Source organism: Amphibalanus amphitrite, unplaced genomic scaffold (assembly GCF_019059575.1).
Source record: "Amphibalanus amphitrite isolate SeventyFive unplaced genomic scaffold, NRLGWU_Aamphi_draft 000205F_arrow, whole genome shotgun sequence".
Taxonomy (NCBI): Eukaryota; Metazoa; Arthropoda; class Thecostraca; order Balanomorpha; family Balanidae; genus Amphibalanus; species Amphibalanus amphitrite.
Genome location: NW_024881700.1, coordinates 286280 through 308221, shown reverse-complemented (window position 1 = coordinate 308221; position 21942 = coordinate 286280). Strand labels below are relative to the sequence as shown.

General features: G+C 49.1%; 1 protein-coding gene across 6 annotated transcripts in view; it reads right to left on the bottom strand.

The window, feature by feature from the left end:
* LOC122385002 (serine/threonine-protein phosphatase 2A 56 kDa regulatory subunit delta isoform-like) overlaps positions 1-21942 on the bottom strand; it is a 40970-nt gene that overhangs the window by 12748 nt on the left and 6280 nt on the right. For 4 of the 6 annotated variants that reach the window (XM_043372903.1, XM_043372905.1, XM_043372902.1 and 1 more), the window contains exons 2-4: positions 21293-21331; positions 17521-17683; positions 147-346 (exon numbers count right to left, since the gene is read on the bottom strand). In XM_043372903.1, the coding sequence (XP_043228838.1) occupies positions 147-346; positions 17521-17605 (285 nt within the window). In that variant the 5' untranslated portion in view covers positions 17606-17683; positions 21293-21331. Of the gene's footprint in view, positions 1-146; positions 347-6813; positions 7008-17520; positions 17684-21292; positions 21332-21861; positions 21882-21942 lie in introns of those variants that run through there. The other 2 variants (XM_043372906.1, XM_043372904.1) reach the window with 2 other exon arrangements.

Below are 21942 nucleotides of genomic sequence, written 5' to 3'. Positions count from 1 at the left end.
GAAAGGATGATAATGACAAACTTATAATTAAAAACGCTGAGAGAGATGAAGCAAATTTCGCAGTTCGCGACCCGCATTCACCGGGAGATGCAGAGCACAAACAGCGGAGAGCGGCGGTGATCGTTTGGTCGGGTGGTCCCACTCACCATCTGCACCACCTCCGGGTAGATGTTCTCCGTGATGACTCCGCGCTGTGAGGACACGTGCTCGATCATCTCCTGCAGCGCCAGCCGCTTCACCTCCTTCCATTTGAGGTCGGACAGCGGGTCCGAGATGAAGTCGAACAGCACGCAGCACTGGCGGATCTTCTGGATGAAGAGCTCCTCCCGTTCGCTGGCGGCCACCTCTGTAATACAGGGATACTGGCGTTAAAACTGTGCATGCAGAGCGATATTACGGCATCAGGACACAATCTCTGCAGGACGTCAAGTCGATATTTTGGGTATATGACACATCCAAACGTGCAAACATTATACACCATCCATATACAAATAATCAATGAGTGCCTAACTGCAAACATGTTTTGGATTACACGCTAAAGATGATCTAAACTGTCTCAAGTTTTAACACTTCTATTCGCACACATAATTCAGGACGTTAGTCATTACGTGTCTGTATGCTACACAAAATGTCAACAAAAGTTCACAGCGAATTTCCCGAGTGGACGGCACGAGTTCCACCACCGGGGGAAATCATACAGACTGGTATCGCTGTCCAGACAATCGGTCACAATCCCACCATCTGGTGTGACACCCGACCGGTGCCGTCAGACAGCTCTCCACACCTGTCAGCCGAACCTATATGGAACGACAACTAGTGAAACCTACCAACATATACCGACATGACTAAAAGCGGAGCCACTATGCTCGTGACCTTGAGTGCGCACACCACCTGACATGACCCGCACAAGCGCCGGGCCATTCCACATCGGCTGTCACTGACGCATTACCGCTATCAACTGATAACGATTAGAGCACGGGAGGATATTCAGTCCCGATTGCAAATGCCCGCAATTTACGAGGCACATGCTGATTGTATGCTTACACCAAAACGATTAAGAACATCTATAAACTCTATATAACCTCAATTGAAATGATACACAAATCCCAGCCAACCTTTTAGCACACAGTCACAGGTACCGCGGGCCTCAATAAATATCAGGGCAGCCGTAAACCGTCGTGTGACGGAGCCTGTGAGCTGTACGGGCGGCGGGCGGGCGTATAGGCGAGCAAGGTCGTACGTATATCGGCTCAATATCGTCGGGCCGGCCCGGACCTGTAGTAATACGACCGACGACCTTCACTGGGTCGCTGGCGTGGGCCGTGACGGAGCAGCGTCGCCGAGCTCGTAACGGAGCGGCATTACGACGGCCCCAGTCGGGTCATCCCGCCACTACATCTCAGCTCGACCCGCCGCGAGCAGCGTGTATTGATAGCTCACAGACAGGCCGCCCGTCAGCCTGCGGCCCGCCTCAGTGCTGGCCACGGTCGGTCAACACACACGCTGTGTAGTGACAGCCGCGCCGCACAGATCAATGGTAACTCTGGCATGATTATCCCAGATCAATGCGAAGATACTCTCCAGATCAGCTTCCAGAAAATCCTTATATCAGTGGTTTTCTAATAATATCGTCTCAAAAAGAAAAGAATAGGCGCCGTGTCAATTCCAGCCTGCCAAGGGGATGTCCTAATCAGACGTTTGTGTGTTTCAAGCGCAACATAAGAACTCCTACTGGCTATCCCGTCTTTTCATTGCTTCGAACTAATCTCATCACTTTGAGGAGACAAGCCGGGGCCGAATCAGAATCGGTTCAGTATAGATTAGTTTAACAAGACAACATGAAAGACGACAAAAATAATTAATAAAATAAAAGCTCATTGAAGTGCCCAGTGCCCATGAAACATTTTAGGAGCAAGGGGCAACGACTCGTGGTGTGTTTCATATGGAATGTGGATGCAAAACACCATCGATTGTCACAGGAATCGAACCGGGAAGAGAAACCGATGGCATCGATGGCATCAACCATGATAATTGATGACCGATACGGGACTCGGGAGTAAATGGCACATGACCCACACTGGCGGTCCCAGGGGGGGGGGGGCACGGGGGCCATGGCCCCCCTTTGGTGCTGAAAGGTGGGGCCATACTATCTTTTGGCCCCACCTTTCAGATCGAACAAAAGTCCTAGAAAGCTTTTTGTATGTTTCATTTTCTTTCTTGCGCCATCAAAGGACGTAAATTTCACTCATGGAGTGGGCTCAGTTTCGCATTCTGTCAATTTGGCGGTCAGCGTCGCTGACACCGATTCACGAGTATGGCCGGATCTTATATGGAATATCAGCGTGGGTTTACTTGAGGCTCTCGTAGGCCCAGCAATGGCTGGCATGAGACCCTCTTCAGCAGTGCCGGGTGGGCCCTGCCAAATGAGCGTGGCTCTTCGACATGCTAAAGTAAGACCTCATGGGTTGATGCTGTGCACCTCAGAAGCCCAGTGGTGACGCCGTATGCTGGCTTGGTTTCTTAAGGATTAGCGTGGGACCTCCGGGGCCTGCATAGAGTTTGCATGAGCTAGTAGGTATGCAATCTCAGAGGCCTGTGTGTAATGTGTACACAGTGGCGGTCGCGGGGGGGGGGGGGGACATCAGGGCCATGCCCCCCAAAGGCCAATAAAGGGGGCTATCATATCATTTGCCCCCCTCAAACAACCGATGGGCCCCCATAGGTGTATGGGGCCCTGGCCCTTATTCGATCGTCACGAGGCCTAAAAAAAAACACTCCCAGCTATCAATATAGCTCCCACACCGGTCTTTGAGTGTCCTACACTGACCTCTGAGGGAACTTCAGTGGCGGTCAAGCGCCCATGTTGGCCGCTTAGAGCCCACATCGACCTCTGAAGCCCCACATCTGGCCTATGATGGCCCCTAACCGTCCTCAGGGGCCCCAACCGGCGTCTGAGCGTCTCACACCGGTCTCTGGTGGCCTTATTTCTGTCTCTTGCGTCCCAAGACGAACCTTTAGGTGCCAATGAGGCCCCGCACTGGCTGCTAAAGACCTGATGCCGGCCTCTAAGGGCCTGCATTGGCCTCTGAGGAAGGCCCATCTTGGCCTTTGAGGGCCCTCTGCTAGCCTCTGGGGTCCAACGACGGCTCATGCCGGTCTTTTAGAGCCCCACGCTGACCTCTGAGGGCCCCATGTTGGCCTGTAATGAGTAAGGACCCACATTAGCCTCTGAGAGCCCAACTCGGTATCTGATGGTCTCAAACTACTGGCCTTTGCAGTTTGCAGGCCCTGTACTGGTCTCTGAGGGCCTTAAACTGTCCTCTAGGTGAAAACATACATATGCATGGGCTTCTGAAGCTCAGAGGGCTTACGCAGATTCCTGCACAGCCTTACGTTGGTCCTGATCGAGATCACTTTACGTCTTGATGGTCCCGCGTAGATTCCCTCATATTTCGACGTCAGGACCCCATGAGCCGTTGTGGGTCCTGGGGCTGGCAGAGACTGATGAAGTCCTCAGGGCTCAGGGCCAGTCTTCTTAGCATGAGGACTAGGCATTTGAGTGAGCCCCAATAGAGCCGTTGCGAAGCCCACAGGAGTCGCGCGCGGCCCTCAGATGCCAATTTTGAAAGCCAGGAACCTTTGGTCACCAGAGGTCGGTGTACCTAGCTTCTCTCTCCCGCCGCCACACAACTACTCGTATATGGATAAATGTCATAGTCTGAAAATGCTCTCTGGGTTTCACATGCTTGTTCAAAGCAAGAGGTAGGTATCTGTACTTTTCCGAATTGTTTTATACTGGTAAGGTAAGGTCATGAATCCGCGTGCCCGACTTTCCAGTATATGCTACACCGATCCGTCGCCATGGTGCAGTGGCCCGACCGGTGGAAACACCGTGGGACGAGAAATGGTAGGTACTGGTGATTTTGCCTTAAATTGAGCTTAAAGATTCCACGCAAGAACGAGATGAATGAAGCATAAGTATGGCCAACTGCGCGGCGCCTCGCGGGCGTAAAAAATGAGCCGATCACCCTCCGGTGACGGATAAATGTTATGTCCCGCGAGTGTGAGTTTGGCCCCCCCTTTTGCTAGCGGCTGCGACCGCCAGTGATGACCCAAATATTGCATCAACTAAAGAATAATCAAATCGATGATACATGCGATGCAGCCCAGTGAACAGCGATAAAACCAGCATTGTTCACCGTCCCAGCCCTGGTCGTGGACTGGCCGTCTCCGGGCCGGGTGATGTAGGATAGGGGTTCAGTCGGCTACCCCTCCCCCTCCATCGCTCTCTCGGCCCGCCGGGGGCGGCAGCTGGCGCCGACAGCCGCTACCGCCGCTCGGACCGGGACGTCCCGTGAGCCCAGTAATGACCTCACACCAGCCGGCGGAAAGGTCACGGCGGCGCGGCCCGGCCACCGACACACAATCTCCCTCCAAACGACCGTACCCGCGGCACAGAGAGATAAAGAGCAGTTCACGCCGGCGACATAAGGAGACGCGGTCCGTCCGCCTCTGCATCCGCGCGAGACAGACGATCCTCGTCCTCACCCGGCCCAGGCTGACGGCTCCCTCCATCCTCCCTGCTTCCGCGGCGGTAGCTGTCCGAGTAGATAAGCGACCCAGAGAATGTCTAACACCTGACGCAACCGAAAATATGAGGAACGCTCGCATCGACCCCGACGCAGCCGAAAATATAAGAATTAAGAAACGCCCATACCAACCTTATGGACCACATCAGCCTAAAGTTTCCAAAGTGACTAAAAGGTGCGCCTGGGGAAATGCTAATAACCATTGGAAGTCCCATCTCTCCAATCGGTCCATTCAATGAAACGCATCAATTCTCAAGAAAGCTTTGAACAATAATGGCATTCCACGAAATGAAAACTGGGCACTGGGCAGCCGATCCGGATTCCATATCGTAAAATAATTAAAATAAATGCAAAGCGCACTCGGATATTAAAATCCACTATTCAGACCCGAATCAGGATCGCTCGACCAAACTATATCAGATATCGGTTCGGACCAATGCACAGTGGGGATTTTTCCGATCTAGCACCTATTTATTCGTAGAGGGCAAACCATAGGTAGAATTGTAGCCAGATTGTGCACAGATGTTGGCTGGTGTGTCCTGGTGAGAATTTTACCTGTAAATGTGCATAATCAACATAGTATAGGGGGTTCAATTGGACCCCCCGCTCAGCCGTTTGGCCCCTGATCAAGCTAGAGCTTCGCGGAAAAGTCAAGCGTGCTGCCTATGACGAAATTAGGCCGAATATATCCAATATCAAAGTCCAAGGTCATAAGCTGACTTTCCAAGTCAGTTTAATGACCCAACTAAAGTTGGGAAATCGAGACCTCTTGAAACTTCGCAAAGTTAGGGTGTTACGGGGTATTTTGGGGTGCTGATCACGAAATTCATGTTAGTTTTGATCACAGACGATGTCTTTATGCATTTAGGCCAGGTCGGGTCAGGTCAGGTTAGATCAATTAGTAGGCGTCCTGCCGGCCATCCATAGAAGTGTCACCTACTACTGATAGCTTCGTAACATGGAACGAAGGCACTAGAACTACTTCGTAAATATTCAAATGGCTGCTAAAATCGAAATCAGCACCAAAAACTACCCTAGAAACAAGTAAAACTCGAAAAAGTGAACCAAGGTCATCAAAAGGTCAATGACCTTGACTTGACCTTCACGTGACCTTGATTCCCACCATTATGCATGGCACCAACATCATTTCACATATTTGAACGTTTAAAACCACAAAAAGACTGGAAACCGCGGATAATGTGAGCTGGCATACGCCGAATCGCGATTCCGACCAAACATGGTCTCGAGAAATATGCCACAGGTCAAAGGTCAGTTGGGTCAGAGTCATGAAATTTTTAGGTTAGATGTAAAATTGATGATCTCGAGGGTACCGAAAGTTTCGGCGCGATCGGCCGCTTTTTGCGCGAGTAATTTGCGGAAAACCATGGGGTTTTATCCGACCCCTTCCCCTCCCCCTCCCCACAAGTGCAATGGTTAATAAGGTTACGGTATGTATAATTTACGCTTGTCATCCTATTCCTAATGAATGTGTCTCAGAAAATATGCATCATATAAATCACGAAGTAAAATTATTCGCCTATGTCCGGAACATACCTATATCGTGCTGTTTGCCCTAGCGCTCCTCGAGTGGGGTGTTAAGATACTCTAATGTGAATATTCCGTGTTCAGGCAAGTTTCGGCAGCCAAACCAGGCGTTGTCTTGTGCAGAAGAAAGTGGCGAATTCGATAGGATATATTTCGGAGTGGAAAAGTGTGGAGAACATTGCTGATTTCCTACATTTATTTAGAATACCATTCCTTCAATATGGTGTCTGTAAGGGTTTTTTTTTGTAAAGGGCATTTTTGTGACCTTAGTAAGGTTGTGGCATACTTTCTGTTTGCCATTCCATTCCTAATAAAGGTGCCTTTCAGACGATATGCAACTTAAAGACCTCGCAAGATTAAAACCAACAGGACAGGACAATGAAATTGAGCTATACTTTCGGGCCTTGCTGAGCCCATTGAGTAATCACGCATGAGTGTGAACTTTGGGCGCATTTTTCCTAGTTTTGCTGTGGACATACAGATAAAACAATGCCATATATGAAAAATTTAGACATTTCTTAGCCCTACTGACACAAAAAATAAACAAAAATCCAAAAAATATTTTGAATTAATAGGCGCTAGATCGGAAAAATCCCCACTGTGCAATGGAGCACATCGGACCACACCACTGCACTGGTAGGTCCGGTCCGGTCCAGGCACCGGCCCGGAACCTACCTACCTGGCATACTGAAGAGACCAAGAGCTCATGGAGGGACGGCGGCGGCAGCGACAGGACCACAACCCGCAACAGAGGCGAGGCAAAGCACGGTAACGCGTTCGCAGACGCCACCCACAATCACTACACCGGCCGGCCGGCCGGCGGCGACACTGGTCTGCGGCAGTGCGGCCGTCGCCGGCCGGCCCGGCCCGACTGGGGCCGATGTCCACCGGGCTCAGAGGAGCGGCCCGCACGCGGACAGGTCCCGTCTCTCCCTCCGTCCCTCCCGGACGGCGCCGGAGGCCGGTCGGACGGGTCCCCGGACACAGCCGGATCTCCGCCCGGACAATGCAGCGATCGGAATAGACGCTGGACAGTTGAGCACGGTCCGCGCCTTTACTCGTAAGCGTGTGGGGACGATACGTTGGAATTGGTAGCATTTTTAGCAAAGATAAGAGCTAAATGCACCAATCGGTCGGAACAATGACAAACATAGCTTAAATTGGTCTTGACCTTCTAACCATAAACCTACCAATTTTGAGATCATTCCATCCTAATTGTATGAATTCAACGATTGCATTGTTAAAAGTTATAAAACGTTTATAAATGACAACGAGCTTCACACACCCACACACACAAAATAATGCTTTACAGTACACACATAACCAACCGGCTCCTGCATGACGGCGCCTGTGAAACTATACCCGCTGTGAGCCGCACGTACGTCTTTCGTGCTAAATATGGTGTGAAGCCACAGCCTTAGCATGCACATTTGTATGCACAAACTAGCCTTTATTTACATGTTCTTAGACGTGTTATAGAAGCTAGGGCTGCCTTTTCCTGGTTTGAAATTGCGATAACATTTTGGTCTACCGTCGAATTCAGCCTACATATTGCCTTCCTTCTCACACTCTGAATCGCGGCAAAAGTGAAATAAAAGTGAAAATAAGGATAAATCAAACCGTTCAAGGAGTTTTGACTCTGCGCCTATTCAGACCATTCTCACGATGTTACTTACACGTCACTGCGTAACCAAGTTTAGGAAGTAAATTCGCTTTGAAAAGCTGCATCTCATACAGAAGGTTGCTGCAGCGCGAAATATTAGTGGAACATCTGTAACCGCAACATTACAAACAAAAACGTCTTGCCGCATAGATCACGTCTGTCACCATAGACTTCTTTTGCCTTTCCACTTCCTTCACTTCTGTTCCTGCCGATAGCTGGCCGGACTTCACACTGCTGTTCCAAACGCAGCAGCACCACCAGCAGCAGTTACAGAAATATAGCTGGCAGTAGCGTAAAAGGCCACTACCACTGATGAGGTGACGGCTGTAAAAGGTCACAGCACACATACATTTCTGCCAGTGGCACGTTACCGAGGCCAAATATAGCACCATCGGCGGCCGATGCGTCTTCCGCGAGCAGGAACCGAAACAGTACGCCGGGAGGCGGAGAAACACGCAAGCAGCCATTACCCAACATAGGCTCGACATGCCATGATGGTGGAAACCAAGAAGACCAAGTTACTACCATTTTTGTGATTTAAGACCTGTTGTATTGATTCACATGTGTCATCTGTACTATGTCTCACTTACAGGACGAGATATCTTGTAGCATAGATAACATGAATCATGTTATCTATGCTTGTAGGCATTCAGCGTTGTCAACCCTCATCAAACTATCAACACGAGTCACGAGTTACCTACGTTATCGTCCCCCGCCAGTCTATGGGATGGCCGTTATCTGGAGACAAACATTTAACCGGTGTATACCGGCTCCTAAGTCTCACCAGTTGTGGTGGCTGACCTTTCTCTGTAGATCAGACCTCGAGAGGAGGAGAGGGAGGGGTCTCCTCTGAGGCGGCGCGGGAGCGGTCGATACCAGCTCCTAACGAGCACCTGTTGGAGGCGGCTTCCCCACCCCCGCCCGACGCCGAGTCGATCCCAGATGAAGCCACGCCCCGCTAGCTGACTGAGACTGCTCGGAGCACTGGACATAAGGCTTCCGAACACGTCTTCCTAGGTCATTAGCGGCACCAAGTTTTGGAGAGAATGTTTTACGTGCAGTGGTGAAAAGTTGAACTTTTCTAGTTGCAAGTGTATCGCCCGATGATGGTAACAAGATTGCATTTGCCAACTACAGATATTCAATGCTTAGTGCTTATTTGCGGTGAAAGAGAACCGCAATGACTTTTCAGCCAATAAAAGTACTGAGTCTTTAATATGAAAAAGTAACGTTCATCTCAAGTAGCATGATCTTGTCAATCTTAAAATAAGAGATTAAAACGCAAATCGAGAAACGTGTCACAAATAAACTTTTGCTAAATGTCCCCATAAATGCAATTCAGATGAGTGACAAATGCGTAGTGTAGTCGCTCACGATCATCCCGTTCTGATCCTACCCCATCCGTCCTGATACCACCCATGCCTGTCCGGCACACCCAGCTTGGCTCGCCACCACCCACACCCGGCGGGCCTCTAAACCCGCCCTCTGCCGCCCCTCCCAAACTGTTCCCAGCGTTACCGAGCGGTGGGTGGCCGATTATTGCCCGACAATAAAGATAGCGACACCTACACTAAAACAGACGGGCATCGGGGCCAGCGGAGCGGGCCACATGGACCGAGGGCAGAGCCACCGAGCCTCCTCATGATATCGGTTTTCACAGTACCTACGCAAGCGAAGGAAAAACTCGGGGCATCCAATCCAATCCCAACTATAGAACAATGCACCATTCGTGAAAACTTATCAATCGCAGAACGACATATCGATGGCGATGATTAATCCTTGACGCAGCCCTTTACCGGCGCAAAAAGTAGATGTTGACCGTACTGGCTCAACACTCAATAGATACCGTCGCCAGTACGACCAGAGGCTGGCGGGGCATCTGCCGGCCAGGCGTTCCTGCTGCCGTCATTCTCTCCTCGAGTTTTATGACTAAAGATATGATGAGAACCAGAGACTACGCGAGTATCCCAGCTGATCCCAATATGGCTCAGCCGGATAATATCCAGCAGCCCACCCTGCCCATACCGAACCACACAGCCGAGGTGAATAGTGGCCGGCGACACAGACCCGACTCGCCGGGACCTCACTAATTAGATGTGCCTCCCGTTCGACCCTGACAGGCCGCTACCAGTGCCGCCAAGCCAGCGATGACGAGGCGACAGTAGCGATGACGCGCGCAGTGCCACTCGTGACCGTGCACTCATGATGAAACGGACATGGAGTGGCTTCAGGCCTTGTCAAGGGACGGCGGCGGTGCGACAGAGCAGCACGCAACGGCCGCAGTGACGTCATCCGCCATGAATAGCTTCACGCAAATACAAGGTGACCAGGAGGCAGTCTTCATTAGAACTAGGTACCCTAAACATGAGAACTATCTATACACGAGGATGTGCGAAATCATGCAGGATGAGTTGGATGAGCAGCTGTGCGATTGAAATGTCGAAGACTTCGTGATCAAGTGCTTGTGGTTTTTGTGATTACTCGAGTGCCGCATCAGTACGTGCATGAGTTGGACGCCATGGTTTACGTAACGACGAGTTTTTGTACAGGAACAGAGGCGGCGGAAGGTATTTTGGGATGGGGGGGCACACCTGATCCTTCCCGGAACCTAGGGTACCCCCAAATCTAGTTTTCTCACCGGTTTTAGGCCACTTATTTTTCACCCCTTGGCCTTTACAACGAAAAATCGAAACGAAAACATTTGCAAAAAGTGAGATATCCCGTCTCATCTGAGTCAAGGAACTACCTTTTTGGTAACTTGGAATAAACGTTTAAAGCTTTCACACATGAGCTGTCAAATCAGGTATAGAGGGGGATTTTTTTACTTAAATAGGTATTGTCTTCCATTCAGCTTTTCTTTGAGGCCCACGGCCGCTAATATAGGGAGGACAAGCTGCCCCGACGGTTCCTGGCCCTATGAAACTTTGTGGGGGCAGCGCCTGCGCCCCCCACGGCCCCAGAGTTGTGGGGGCAGGCTACCCCCATGCTGCCCCCCGGCTCACGAGTCTATGCCGGCTGGCGTCTGGCAGAGTCGCGGGGAAAGGCCTGTGGCACGCTCAGACGCGCTTCTGTGACGTCCGCATGCCGGGCCACTCGCGTTCCGTCCTACTCTTCCGGTTACCGGTAGCTCGTAGATAGCTGCTTGATTTCTGAGCATTATGTGTGGAGGGTGTTTGGTGGAAATGTATGATATTTAGAGAATGAATATGTGCTTACATGTTGTCACAGTCTTCTGCGTTAGAACGCTCCATAATGAAGGTTGTTTCTGGTTAACATTTCGAAAAGGTAATAAATCTATGAAATTATGTTGGTAGATTTCCGATTTCGATTCCTCCGGTTGGAGGGTCTCAAATACCTACATTACGAGCCCTCCCCCCGCCGAAAAGTTGGAGGGGCTCAGCCCCCGCTAGCCCCTCCAGCCGGTTCCCGGGAACCGCCCCTCTGGTTCCCGCGCCACTGCGGCAAGTCCAGTTCAAATACGTGTAGCACGCTGTGGCTGTCACCGTGACTGTTGTTCGCGTTGAACAACTTGCTTCCTTTAAACCAATGACGTCATTAAAGTTAGCCAATTATTGGCTATTGCAAACCTTTTTGGTTGGTAACACTCGCACTGCAAAATGCTAGCCAATGTGATCAAAATATGTACGACGACATTGACAACAATATCAATCCATTCCAAATTACTCGCTCTATTAACTTAAAAAGGTACTCAGCCAAACTGGCATATGTTCATGACGTAGTATGGAAGTATTGTGGTACTTCGTCGATAACAATTTGGGGGGGCAAAAAGATATGTTTGCACCCCCACCCTGGAAGATGGGGGGGGCGCCGTGCCCCCGCTGCCCCCCCGCTTCCGCCGCCACTGTACAGGAATATCTAGTGAATCGAATTCATTCCTGACAAAACATGAGTTTCTTCTCCACGAGTTATTAGCAAGTCTAAATCCAAGCTTCCTACTCCCTGTGCTGTGAGTTGTGACCTGCGCTAACAACCGGGCCCACAAACCGCCAGACGGGTACAACTATTACCGAAGCCAGCCGAAATCCGAGAAAGTAGGGTCGCTCTATAACCGCCCCTTACCCTCCCTGCCATAACGCTCTTCGTCTTGCCGCAGTGATACAACTATGCAAGAAGCGTCTGTCTGGTGCCCTTTAACACCCGTGCCGTGCATGTGACTATTATCCACTTAACATTACGTTGATTTCAGCCCACGATCATAAATAGAGTGGTCAGCGCTACAGCTCTGTAGCGTCCAGTTTTGATCTCACGTGAGGCTACGGATACTCCCGAATCAATCGGTTCACACACCACACCGGGGTCAGCGGGTGACCCGACCCTGTTGCAAAGCATAACGCCGCCAATAGCACGGACGCGCTAAAATCAAACGACCACCAATTAACCCCATTTTGTTCCAAGCCCCCACGGCTCGCCAGGGATGCCACAAGCTTACGGGAGGTCAGGTCAGACGGGTCCGATCAGCCGATGTCAAACGGAGCTATTTTGGGAAAGTCCGACCACCTTTTGATGACTGCCATTAAAGACCTCATGGATTGGGCTCACTGCCAAAGCCTGCCAGTTTGACAGCGTGCACTGCTGGCCGTTCGCGGATCATAGCTGCACTCGTTTCGTGCAGGTTTGAACGAAGAACGAGGTTAACGCAAAACGATCACGACCAAGGTCTTGGCGCCGATGCGTGGCTCGACCAGCGACGTCGACACGCGAAACGCTCGTTTGATTATTAAACAGATCGATGGGGACAAATCGATCGAGGGTGACGTCTTCGGTATGGTTGTTCAGCTTTGACTCAACTCCGAATGAACACTGGCTCAGTCCTCAAACACCTCCTATTTAGCTTCTGCTCAACTCATGCTTGATTATAACTCAGTTCCAAACTCAGTCTCAGCTCCTGTTCATATCTCTCTCAGCCTTGTGTGACTCCACACGCAAACATGCGACACTCGATTGACAAAAACGCGCCCTTATCATTACAGAGACCGAACGCGCGTGACGCGGCCAGCCAAGTAGTTAGTTGATGCGATCTCTGGCAATTGGCTGCCAAAGGTCTCAGAAAAGGAAGGGATGACTCGTTGGACTACCCCCTCCCTAGTCGGACGGGGGTTAAAGGTCAGCATATGGCAAAGCATTGATTTTATAATGCCCTGGGTCACCTGATGATCGATAGCCATATTGACCCCGCAATTTGCGTAGCTCAAACGACTTACGAGCGATCTTACTGCTTCAATTAAGGCAGTCGCGAGGAAATTGCAAATCAAAGCCATCTTGCAACGAAATATTACAATGAGTGCAGGTTCAAGGTCGAAAGGATCAATTCGCCACTGCCTTTGACAGGCAGGGTTGTATACGACTCAATCAATAGCAATCAATTCAATCACGACAAATTTGGGAAACCAATCAAATCAATCAAGTCAGAGCAGTTTTCGGGAATTGATTCAATCGACTCAAACGCGACAATGAAAGGAATCAATCAACTCAATCAAACGACTCAAACCAAGATATACATTAGGTTTTTTGCCCCACCAACTTGGAAAAGTGTCCATAGCAGTCTGGTGTACCTATCTACCTACCTACCTACAGAAGAAACAAAAATATTGTCATTTAAAATTATAAATTGCCATGCCATTCAAAGTTTCTATGTAATAAGGAAGGATACCTAGTGATGGACAGGTGGATCATGATATTGAGGTTCAATGGGTAGAATTGGAGCAGAAGTTTCATTTAATGGGTGCAAAATAACCCAGTAGTTGACTTCAACAAACGCCCCTTAACCCAAATCACCACCTTTCACTTAAAAGTTGTCAATTTAATTTTGGCCATATTCCAGCTAAGTCATCAGGCCATCTACCCCATGTAAAGCCCCCGTCTGTCTCTTATGTGAGTTATGCGGAGCTCTTCTGAATTGAACCCTGAACATAATGAACCTAGCTAGGTTACATGCCACACTGACACCATATTGATATGAAAGTGTTGAAAATGTGCTATAAATTTGACAACTTCATTAGGTATGCTTTATGAAGACAGCAGGAAAGCAGGTAGGTACCTACTTACCTGCCTAGATGTGTCACTGGCTACCAACAGTACCAACGAAGGTAGATAGGTTATATGTGAAGAATTCAAAACATTTTATTGCAATACAATTTGAAACTGTTAGGACTGGGGGATAGGGATGAGCATTAAAAATATATTTAAAAGGAAATTGAAAGGACAGGGACTTTGGAACCACAGGATAAGTTAAGGACAAAGGAAGAAGAACAAGGAAAATTAAATGCCGTTGCAGTTGGTGCGACTGCGAAAAAACAAAGAAAACGTTTTGCCAAGAAGTATGCTAAGCTTTTATAAATCCTTATTCTACGTCTTTTGATTTTTTGGTAAGATGACGTCATTGATTATCATGTAGTATGGTAGATCATCATAAAATAAATCGGTTGTACAACACCAATTTCGTTTTAATTATTATTTCATTTGAAATAAAACCACTTAATAATATTCGGTAAAATATTTTAAGGAAAATGAAATATATTAAATATGTTATGCCTAGGCTCTCAGGAGAAAAGGATCAACAAACGTTCTGCTGCAAATTAAACAATGCAGCAAATTAGCTATTAATGTAAACGTAATTAGCGAGACGAAAACGGCGCTTTTGTTTCAGTTATTTTTGTAGGGGTTTCAGATATTTATAGGGGGAGCATTCCGGTCTAGGGGTAAGATACTTGCCTCTAGATTCGGCCATCCGGGTTCGATTCCCGGGCAATGCACGTGGCATTGCCGCTACCTGACCGCTTGGAACAGCGTGAGAGTTCCGGTTAGCACCTTGGTCCACTGGATGTGGTGCTTAACCCAAACCAACCAACCAACCAGATATTTATAGAGTTCAGTGGGTTGTTTCTGAGGAGATGTGGAGATGTGAATTAGTAATTAATCACACTTTATTAGTATATAGGGCCTTGCACTTTATCATCTGGATTAAAAAAAAGTTTCCTGCTGAGTGCAGAAAGGTAGGTAGGTGCATCGCCAGGTTCTATCACAGGATTGGAGCAGTTATTGCAGTTGAAAGTCAAAGTCAAGTTGGCTGTTCATGTTTAGGCCCTGTTCTTTATTTGGCCATCTACCCCATATTGCAGTTGTGATGACAAGCAGTTTTCAGTGTAGTTTTGTGATCTTTGATGTCATCAATTGGTGTCCTTATTTTTCGTCAACTAAAACTTATTTCAACTTTCCATTCAATCGACTCAATCATACGAGTCACTCTAATTTTCGGGAATCAAATCAGTCAACCAGTCGCTAAAGTCAAGCGAGTCAGTCAACCAGTCATCTCGAAAAGTCAATCGACTCAATCCAATCAACTCAAAATACGCGTTGAATCAAATCAATCAATTCAATCGACTTGATTGGTATACAACCCTTTTGACAGGCAATGTTTGTTTGTTTGTTTATTGGGGCTTAAGGGCGCGCCGACCACAAGGTCATTTTGCGCCCATGACAGACAATGTCACAACTCACGGATGATAAGAGTGACGTCTGAGGCATGTATCAACCAGTCAAGCCCACTCCTGCCTTTACTGAGCCGACCGTAACCGCTCAAAGCGCTGATAATTGTAGCGTCTACGGTACGGTTGGTAACATAGCAAAATTCTAACGCCTATTGAAGAAAGAAGATGTGCAAGATACGAATCAAGATGGGATGCTTAGAGCTGTGGAGGATTGTCGAGACCAAAAACCACCCATTGATGTCCAAACTTAACCTGTTATCAATGTGACCTATCCCTCGATGGACCCCTATTCCCTCCTTCCCCCTCGAACTGCCTTGCTGGCCGGTTCCCAGACCCACCCCCAATTAGCTCGTTTACCGAGCCACATGTCTGTTGCACTCGCTCATCTCTGGGCCGGCTGGTCGCCACCGGATAGAGGCGTACTGCGAAATAATCAGTGTCAGATGACCATCATGCGCCGGGACTGGGGTGGGGGGGGGGGGGGAGGCCGCCGCTACCGCCGCCGCTGTGTCAGGATCGATGGGCCTACGTCACTGCGCTCCCTGCCGGTCGGTCGACCGCCGCTCGGACTGAGAGCGGGGACACTGAGCCGCTCGCGCCGAACGGGTCACTGGGTCAATCACAGTGCGGTCCGACAATGAAAGTGAGACGTCTGGCGTGAGAGAGACGCGCACATGGCTGCTGCGGGTGCTTCGATAATAGCGGGCTTCCCGGCAGTGACAGGCTATGATAAATTCAAAATGTTGCACATAACCGATTTCAATACCGAGAAAAAAAAAACGCTTAAGAAAACCGGGTGATTTGATCCGTCTTTGTTGACAAATGTTGGTGACTGTCAGTTGCAATCCTATGGTGCTGCCTTTGGCACCATTTCTATTCTCAGCACCAGAACTGTGATCATTCGAAAGTCTTTCCAAGAAGAGCATTGCATTATCTATCCAAGGTCCATCATTCACACCATTCACGAGCATCTCCATAGTGGAAAATCGATCGTCAACACCATAAAGACAGCGGTAATACAATTACATGCCGGCAATAGCATACGGGTCGAAGGGCAGCATAAAAGACGGCAGACACAGTGCCTTTCGCCGATGGACGGCCGTTCTGACACAGTTGAACAGTCTCAGCGTGACCCCTCGACCTCTGCAGACTGCATCACCTCTCGACCCCGGAGGTCGGTTAACGACCCGGAGAGTGTGACTGGACGAGTTGTAAAGTAGTGGGTCAGAGCCGCACGACATGCAGAAGAAACCCGGGCTCTGACACCATAGTCATTGATATTCATATTTAATGTCACCAAATGCAAAGCACTGTCGACGAATGTAAAGCAGCACGAACTTCGAGGATCCATTTATTCCCACCTGACACTAGAATTTTAATGCTGCTCAATCGCAGTAAGTTGCCTGGGGACGGACACCGAGCATTTCAGTCGTATCCAAAACGATGAGAGGAACTACATAGCTCATCTCCGTGCCCAAGATCACCTAATCAGCACAACTCAGTCCTTGACAAGAGCGGCCCTCTTGGCCAGTGTGCTGTACTGCTGTAGCCAACACCAGCGGTGGGGCCAGTCGGTTCCAGGTAAGTTGGGCAAGGCCGCCACGCCGGTACCCTACCGCCGCGATAGCCGCTCCCCGGGTGGTGACGCCGGGCGCGCCGGCCGTACCTACTCGGCACGAACGGACGGGTGAGCGGGCGTACGGACGGACGGAAAGGCGGACGGACGGACGGAGTGACGGACGTAAGAAAGAATGGATGGATAGATGAAATGGCACAGGGAATGTGTCAGATTATCGGATAGATTGCCCGTCGGACGGACAGGAGAATAAGAGACCATCAGGAGGAGCTACCTATCGTGCAGCTCGCTCGATCCCCATCGAAAAAGGAACTCACGCGGCGCCAGAACTGTGACAACCTGGCACGGGGCGAGAGTCGAGCTCGAGCCAGAGCAGTGGCCACGACCTCTGACACGGGGCCACGGATTGGGCCGATCGATTCGGAACAGAACAGGCTACCGCAGCAGCGCAGTCTGAGCAGCTCCTCCGGTAAAGCGAATAAATAAAACACCAGAAAACGGAACAGAATGATGGCCGAGGATAGGAGGCGCGCATACGAAAAGACAGAACGTGCTACAGTGAATGGCAAGACCTCGCCTCGCTAAATCCCCAAACACATCACATGACCTTCACCCCCTCCGACCGGGCTGGGGACTGACCTTTGAAGCTGGGCAGCTTCTCGAGCTCCCGGTTCCTGGGCAGGTTGAAGCGGGAGGAGCTCTGGCGGCGGTCCTTGCGCATCATGGGGCTGGCGCCGTAGGGCACCTTGCTGAGAGCGGTGGGCGGCGGGGCGCCGGCGGCACCGGCGGCTGCCCGCTGGCCCTGCGGACACCGGCGGCGCGGTCACCACCGGGACGCTGCACCCGTACCCGGCAAAACAGCAACACGAGCGCGCTAGGTTGTGGGGAAGGGGTAACATCCCTTTCCCTTCCTTGTCAGTTGAGGCTTATCGCTATCAGAAACGCACCGGCCACGGAGTTCCTCAGCGGCATCACGGCGCAAACACCTGGCAGCTAATGAAGAGGGAAAGCCGTAATTACAATATAATCAAGCATTACGCCGTGTGTTGTGGGAATGGATGAGAAATGTATTTCTCATCTATGCCAAAGCTAAAAAAACTTGGTCTTATGAGTATTAATCGTAGCTAAAGCAGAGCAAAGTGGGAAGTCCCCAAAAGCCCCAAAATAGCATGTTAGACAGCAGTGAGAAGCTTTTAACATAGAGAGCTCTCTTGCGGTTACAGTGCCAATCACAAAGCGGTTACGCTCCTCGGTGACTAGACAAGCCGGGCGCGGGCTTGGCGTATCAGCTACACCACTGACACAGCTTATCGTGATAGATTGGCCATAAAGCGTGCTGTATCCCGGCACATTTTCAGGACAAAAGGCAAACATCATAAATGAACTGTGACGTCATCTCTCGTTTGAATGTCTTAAACGAAATTGAGTGTCACGGTCAAAATTGAAGTGGTTTAGCACAGTGATCGTTCCATTTTTTTTTTTGAAAATTTCTAAGAAAGTAAAGTTCATTAAAAACTCAAATGAGTGAATGATCAGATTGACAGAGCCAAAGCCCGCGCTAAACAGTGCTTGTTGCATAGGGCCCGGCCCCTTAACCCGCGCACCGACGGGGGGGGGGCGGATATCCGCCCCCCCCCCCCCTGAGGTTTTTCGCGAATAGCGGGAAAACCGCGGCGCGTAGCGCCGCGAAATTTGGTATGACTATAACCTCATCAATTTTACACATGGTGTGCAAGTTTGAACCTCCTACCTTTCAAGGTCAGGTCACCAGGTCACTTTGAATGACCCAACCTCAAGTCACTTTTTTGCAACTTTGTCACCGTGCCAGAGCTACAGTAGATGTCGGAGGCCTTTGAAAGTCGCAGGATGTTATTAGGTCATTAGTAGCTACAATTTGTATATCTCGGAATTTTGATATCGGTGACCTAAGGTCAGGTCAATTTCGCGACCTCCCCATTATAAGTCAATGGGGGAAAAATCAACTCTCTGTTTTTACCACTAAAACGGGTCGGAATGGCCCCATATACCATACATGACTTCATATACGATCAACCTTCACTACCTTGAGGTCTGTTTTGCTGTTGGGCAGCTGTGAGGTCATGTGACGTCATCAAAGGTCACCAAAGGTTTTTGGCCAATAACTCCGTACAGGAACAAGATACAGACGCGTGGATGGTCTCATTGTGTTCAGCTCGTCAAGACGCATCGAATGATATACATGATGACCTCGAGGTCACGTGACCTGAGGTCAACCTTTGACCTTGACCTTTCGAGGTCAACATATATATCATTCGATGCGGATTGACGAGAGGATCACGATGATGCCCTTAGTTTGTTCCTATCTTGACTAATTCGAAAGTTATTCGAGAAAAACTCTCTCCATATTTAGCGCCGCCATTTTGACTTTTTCGACCCCTGTGACGTCATCTTTGACCTGACCTGAAAATGACCTTAGTAAAAATTGTAGATCTTGACCGTGCGTATCCGATGCCGTTTACCGCTTGTCGCTATCTTGCTTCGTTCTCGAGATCTCAGGGGGGGGGGCGGTCATCCGCCCCCCCCCCGTCGGTACTAAGTTGGCGCAGACCCCCGTCGGTGCGCGGGTTAAAATGCCAAAGTTTAACATGCCCATCAAATGAGGACACAGCCTGTCCCACTCAACGACTTTAACCCGCGCTGGGCCGGGGGGGGGGTGTTTGAACACCCCCCTTGCGGTTTTTCGCAGATATCTCAAAAACGGCGGCGCGGAGTGCCGCCGTTTTTGGCACACCTGTTTGTGCATCTTTTCCGCACATGTTGTGAAAATTTCAGACCCAGCTCACCTTAGGTCAGGTCACCAGGTCACGCCAAGTGACCTCACCTCAGAAAAAATAAGAATGCTCGTCATAGCTACACCGACTGAACAATTGCCTTGAAACTTTCAGCGATTGATTAGAGCAACACTATCTATAAAATGTATATCTCGGAATTTTGATATCGGTGACCTAAGATCAGGTCAATTTTGCGGCCTGTCCATTATAAGTCAGTGGGAGAAAATTGAAAAGCGTCTGTTTTGCACGAACGCTATTTTAGACACTCTCAAACATCGAGATGAAGGTAAAATAGACACACTGAACCAGAAAATGGCAACTGTGACCCGTCGTTATTTCCCCGAGGTCATCTCAGGTCACGAACAGAATCTAACAGTTTTTCGATGACAACTTCTGATAGAGGGGTGCTAGAGCGCTGAAAACGCCTTAGATGTGTTCGGCTCGACGTTGCGGATCGACTGATATGCAACATGACCTTTTACGGTCAGGTCATGACCTTGACCTGAGGTCAAATTTTCAAGTTGACCTTTCAAGGTCAAATTATAGTTCATTCGACGCGTCTCGACGAGAGGAACACGATGCTGGCAAAAGTAATGTCATAGCTCTTTTGAGTCAAAAGTTATTGCCGAAAAAACGTTTTTCGTAAAAACGGCTATTTTTGGAGTTTTTGCCCTCTGGAGGCTAAACCGTTGACCTGAGTCAAATCTGAGAACATTACTCAGAAAGGTCTGTAAAAGTTGTGTAAAAGGGCTATCGAATGCGCTTTTTTTTGCGGCGCTGTAGCTCTATCGGTTCCCGAGATAGCCGTTGGCAGCTTCCAAAATGTTGAAATAGTCAACATTTTACCTTTGGTGACCTCTGTTGACCTGACCTTTGACCTGACCCAAAAAATAACCGAAGTGTTTTCGTCCTTATTTTTGACGTTCTTTCGATTGCCGCTTACCGCGTGTCGCTACGTGGCCCAGGAGCCGAGTTAGAAGGGGGAGGGGGGTGTTCAGACACCCCCCGCGGCCCGGCGCGGAATCTCAGAGCACCGGCCCGGCGCGGGTTAACTGGCCAAGTAATTGAACATTATTTGTATCATGTAGTGTTCCCTAGTAGTTAAGTAATCTTGGGTGCTTCCACCAACCGCGGACTATCCCCTGGCTCGTCAGGAGTTTCATATATCGGGTGCGGGGGCGACTCGAACCAGACCTCTCACTACAGTACTGAGTCCATTACTCTACCAACTGAGCTACGGGACAGACAAATCTTTAAAAGTGGTACAGCATTTGGTGCAGGGGAGGGAGGGAGGGAGGGAGGGAGGGAGAGGGAGAGGGAGAGGGAGAGGGAGAGGGAGAGAGGGAGAGAGGGAGAGAGAGAGAGAGAGAGAGAGAGAGAGAGAGAGAGAGAGAGAGAGAGAGAGAGAGAGAGAGAGAGAGAGAGAGAGAGAGAGAGAGAGAGAGAGAGAGAGAGAGAGAGAGACTGATTAAGGTATTTGTAGGTAATCATCAAACCAATGATGCATTAAACTTGACAACAAAGTAATGACCACTAGGGGTAATACAAGCCAAAAGAAGAGCACAACAAACAAAACAAGAACAATATGCAAGCTTTCATACCTCTTCATTGGAAGATGCTGACTCCTTCTTGCTTGAGTCCTGAGAAAAGAAAAATCATATGATTGTAAGAATGAAAGTACTGGGGACATTGAAAGTACTAAGAACAAGAAAATGCTACACTGATTTCTTGTAAATTTATAGCAAGTTATCTAGCATGTTATGGGTATCTTTGTGTTTCATGCAGCTAGGCATTAGGAGCTCAAGGAATTATCGACTGATGTTGATCGTTCTTGGACTTTTACAAAGATAAAGTGCAGTATATGGCATGCCCATAATTCTCACTTTACAGCATAACGCTCCAATATACCTACTATTTTCTGAGCAATTGCTTAATTTTATAACAATATTAAGGAAATTATTGAGTACCTACTCACAAATCACCAACGGCCTTAAGCATGGTGATTACGGCTTATCTGAAATCCTAGGTACCTGTCCCATACATTCAAACTTGAATGCATATGACACAACTATACAATCCAAGAAAACTTTCAGGGAAAGAAAAAAGAATAACAATGGATTGCAACATTACAAGAGGAAAATGTCTAGTAAATGGAAAGAAAACAGCTATCCTTGACAAATGCGACGCAGTGCGATCTTCCGCATCCTTGCTGATTCCTAAAATGACTTAAGTCATCTCAACCAAGTGGAAA